Here is a 5,000-nt window from a genome sequence, read left to right as displayed (position 1 = left end):
CCCCATGATACAGTCACCTTAGGGTCACCATAAATCAGAAACAATTTGAAGGCACACAACATCAACAACTGTCAGCCTGCATCCTCTTCCCCAAAGTCAGTGAAGCATTGGCTTCTTCCTCCATTCTCAGACCATGTCCTTTCCAGGTAATGCAGATTACAAACTCTAGCCTGGAAACATATCATGTCCTGGACAATACCAAGCACATAGCTAGGTATTCTGTTATTCTGAGCTATTTGCTACATATAATTGTAGCAGTATATCAGCATCATCTTGTGTAAAGTTAGTGGTAGTTGCTACACCTCCATTTATACAGAAATAAAATGTGATGAGTATCACAGGGTCAAAATTAAATAAAAACATACACACAATTTATGGAAATATTAAAAGAAAGCATACCTGGATCCGAAAGAACAGGAGTTTCCTTTGTGGTATAGCCAACAATTCCCACTTTTTCTGTGCCAACATTTATGATTGTATAAGGAAAAAAATAACCCGTGATGTTGCTTGCTAATTGTTTGCTTGCTTTAATGTTTGCACTTACAACAGGAAAATTAACATTTTTGAGCAGTGGATTCAATAATCCTTCTACGCCGTTGTCAAATTCATGATTCCCCAATGTCTACACAACAAACAATCAACAAAAACAAAAACAAAAGCATTACCCTTAGTCAGCTAGATGTGTCAGCTATATTTATTCCACTCTATCTTCAGTTTTATGTGAAAACTAGAGTTTCGTCAGAATCCTCTCTAGTTTCTACAATGGGCTAGATCTTGCAGTTCGATGTTGCCAATGAATTATTGTATTTTCTAATCAGATTATCTGGAGTTTTCTGAACCCAATAACAACCTTCCCAGATGGTCTTTTTCTGAGGCTGATACTAAGGCTTTTCAATCAAATTGTTCATTCCATAAATAACAACAAAATAGAGATAAGGGACACATATGGGGCTGCTACCACATTGCAGAAATACTGCAGTTTTATACCACTTTAACTGTCATCCTATAGAATCCTGGGATTTTTAATTTGTTATGGCACCTGAGCTCTGACAGAATGCTAAATATCGTTATGGAACTTCAAATCCTAGAATCCCATAGCATTAATCCATGCCAGTTAAAGCAGTGCCAAACTGCATTAATTCTGCAGTGTAGGATGCAGCCTAAGGCAGCTGCTTCATCCACTCCCAGTATCATCTATAAGTGAAATATATTTAACAGTCCTTCCAAATGAAAATGTTTGCCAAAGAACTGAAAGGACTTTTTAAAATCCTTTAGTATTTATCCTTCAAATCTCTTAGTGGTAAACCTCTACCAACCAATTTGGCTATGTGGAAAAGACATGCAATCCTTCCTGATCTGTCCTGTTTCAGGAGATAACCTATCACCTGCTATCAGAATCTGTCCGGTCTAGATAGACCTGTAACATGCTATTTCTACACATTTCCATCAGCCTTCAGGGAACTGCTTTCAAGCCAAGTGGCAGAGCAGAACAGAGACTATCAAGTGTGTCTTCAAAATTCCATTTGTACTAAAAAAGGATTTAAAAGTATCATTATAGACTACCAGTATTTCACAATAACCCACTACCCTAGTCAGCGGAACAATGTACTTTGGAGATCCGATCTTTTTCAAGCGGCTTCTATCTACAAATGCATCTTATTTGTTCCCCATCATTTGGGACATAGGCAAAGATTCACAAATAAATAACAATGGCATGCACCTTCAACAGTCTTTCTAGCTGCAAGACTTAGTGCACAGTTATATGCTTAAGACAGGGTGTATTGATCTCTATATCATCACAAAGTTTGAAGCACAATATTCCATATGTCTTGCATGTTGTGTTGGCATGGTATGCTCACACACCATTCCTGCTATAGGTTCCAAGGGCCTTCACATATATAATGGTCTTACAGCAAGCACACACATGCATTTATCAGTGCTTCCTGTCAATGGGATCTCAGATGTGACATTGTGTGTATGTGCCTTCAAGTCATTTGTCGACTTATGGTGACCCTAGGAATTAGGCAAGGAATACTCAGAGGTGTACCCTTGACTTCCTAAATCATTTACAGTGCAGAATGAGCTAAGCTACCATTGCATTGCAGTCTGGATTTTTAAACAGAAGTTTTAAATATATATTGTTTCATGTGCTTAAAATAAATTAAAAGCTCACTGAAAGGAACTGAATGTTGATTACAAACTGGATACAGCATATTTGTGTCTAAAGCTTCAGAGTCATAGATCAGCTACATGTTATGTGCCCCCAGTCTGAATAGAAGCACCATGTAAGCCAATGAAGAGTTTTTTGGCAATAAATTATGGAGAAACTGGCTTGTGCACATTCCAGAATAGTCTCCACTTCTGGAAACAGATTGATGGGACAAATGTCTGTTTTAAATTTGATCCTATTATTGAAAGCAGAAGTCTTTCACAATCATATGCTACACTTTTACAGCCAGACATTTAAAGTACAGATTGTAATAATCAGCTTTGCTTTAGAATGGTTCTCACTGTCTTTAACTAGAGGTGCTTCCAGATGAGATTTTTATAGTGCAATTGACCTGTCTCATTCACAGGATTTTTACAAGGGATGGATGGTGTCTTCCATCTTCTTCCATGTGTCTTTACACACACACACACACACACACACACACACACACACACACACACGTTTAGGATATATGGAATCACTGCACAGGCCTTTTGACTGGCAGTGCTAGGACCTGGCTTGATCAAATTACCATTGTTGTTGCTGCTGTTTATTTCTGATTTATGGCAACCCTAAAGTGAACTATCATGGGGTTTTCTTGGTAAAATTTGTTCCGAGGAGGTTTGCCATTGCCTTCCCCTGAGGCTGAGAGCATGTGACTTGCCCAAGGTCACCCAGTGAATTTCATGGCCAAGTTGGGAATTAAACCCTGGTCTCCAGAGACTTAGTCCAACACTCAAACCACTACACCATTCTGGTTCTTTGGAACTACCCTTGACTTCACTAAAATAAGATTATGCTACCATATGTCTTTATGCACAAATAGATTGTGAGTTCATAATTCTGCAGGACGTCAATATATGGTAAGTCTTTTCTACAGATTACTCGCTGTTGCTACTCAAATAGGGACACTACAATCCAATCAGAATTTTAGTTTTAGTGAGGTCAGTATGGCAGCATATCTTTGTAAGTGCAACAACTGCAAACAGTAAGTGCAACACAGCATCAAAAGTTGCATTTGTCAGTTTGCAAACCAGCAGTAATGAAAAAAAAAATGTAGCTCAGCAAGAGAGCATATGTACTCCAAGCAGATCTCAATTGCTGACATACCCAGGTAGGGCAGTTCAGTCTCTCACTGAACTGACTCTTGAAGGCATGTTTCCATATCCTTCCTTCCGCTCACAAAGGCAGATCAAAAGACCTCATCTTGACAGATATTTTGTTTCCAAATTACCCAGAAGTGTATGTACTTGTTTTCTGAACTCAGCAGTGCAGATAAAAGATATAGTGTTCTTGCATATGGGTCTAGCACAGCACAACACAGAATCGGACAACCCCACTATCAGCACCAACCCTTCTGTACCTTACAAATGTGGGAGGAAAAGTAGCCTTTTCTTTCAAGAACTCTGATTTTCTCAAGCATGTCACTTTGCCTTGCAGGGCTTAAATATTTATCCTCCACTTTCTGCAATAAATGAAGTGGGCATTTCAAGGCTATTCTTCTAAAGCACGTAACTACCATGTAGGTGGCTTAACACCAGAAGAATGGTCAGAAGCTAATGAGCTCCCACATTACATCCTACACATGGGTCCGGAGCGTTCAGAAACAGATATAGTCAAGTGTTATGAGAAGTTTATAGTTAACTAGGCAAGCTTGTTAGATAAGACATGGCATCTCACAGCTGTTTAATCTATGCCAACTTTAAACAGAGGCAGTTTGTGGGCTGAAGGTAGCACTGAAGAGAGGCAGGGTGGTCCTTTGAATCCTCCACTTAAGCCAGCTTCCTACACTCCCACTCCTGTAGGGGATTGGCCGAACCCTTCACATTTGTGCTAAGGTCTTGCTATGGGGGAGAAGAGAATGGGCATGTCTGGTTTAAAGCACTGCTGGCTGTGGAGTGACACTTGCGTACCTCAGAGACACAAAAACTCTGGTTCTATCATTTGAGTGGTATATGAGCTGTTCATTATCTTGATTTATGCATTCATACATCAGCTGTGCATACTGAATTAACTGTCATATTTTCCCAACAGTGGTTCTGTTTCATTTTAGTAATCTTTGAACTTGGGCCCCATTTATACTGGCCTAAAAGACATGGAGGGAACTGGGATGATCCGGATGCCCCTCCCCCGAATCGCTCCGTTAGCAAGTGCCCACTACAAATTGAAATCGAATGCATTTTGACAGAAATCGAATGCATTCTGTAGATTGGCCGCTGCCAATCAAGCTATCGTCATGGTGACGTTTGCAGGGCATCGGGGGAAGTGTCCTCCCTTTTTAAAGAGCCAGGCACAGGGGTTTCAGCGGCTGAAGCAGGGAGAGAGATGCCTCTCTCTCTCTCTCTCTCTTTTTTTATAAACCTGTGGGCTTTTGGGTCAGATCTGCCCCTGTCCCAGGCAAAGGATGGGATTGCCATGCATTTTTTTTATGCTTTTAAAAGCAACATTAGCTTTCCCTTTGCTTCCCTTGCTGTATCTGCTCAAGAAGACAAATCATGCGCATATTTGCTCAAAAAAAAAATGGTTAAAAATGTAACATTGTTTGCAACATTTGTAGCTTCCCCCTCTGCAGAAAGCAAGGAGATCCAAGGATATAAAGTGCAAGCCTGGCTCCATCTGCCTCTGGAATATAAACAATGCGCAGGTTCGCTCAAAAAAAATTGTTAAAAATGTAACATTGTTTGCAACATTCTGGAATATAAACAATGCGCATGTTCGCTCAAAAAATTGTTTGAATTTGAAAAGGGGGGGGTTGCCTGACATGAGCTCCGTTCATGACCTGATTTTTTCC

At 40.1% G+C, this 5,000-nt stretch overlaps 1 protein-coding gene across 1 annotated transcript in view; it reads right to left on the bottom strand.

Annotated features, from left to right (window-relative positions):
- Positions 1 to 5,000, bottom strand: part of LOC121917454 (snake venom 5'-nucleotidase-like) — a 33,332-nt gene that overhangs the window by 19,447 nt on the left and 8,885 nt on the right. The window contains exon 2 of the mRNA XM_042443435.1: positions 400 to 622. Coding sequence (XP_042299369.1) covers positions 400 to 622 — 223 coding nt within the window. The remainder of the gene's footprint in view (positions 1 to 399; positions 623 to 5,000) is intronic.

This window comes from Sceloporus undulatus, unplaced genomic scaffold (assembly GCF_019175285.1).
Source record: "Sceloporus undulatus isolate JIND9_A2432 ecotype Alabama unplaced genomic scaffold, SceUnd_v1.1 scaffold_19, whole genome shotgun sequence".
Classification (NCBI taxonomy): Eukaryota; Metazoa; Chordata; class Lepidosauria; order Squamata; family Phrynosomatidae; genus Sceloporus; species Sceloporus undulatus.
This window is presented reverse-complemented; position numbering and strand designations above follow the sequence as displayed.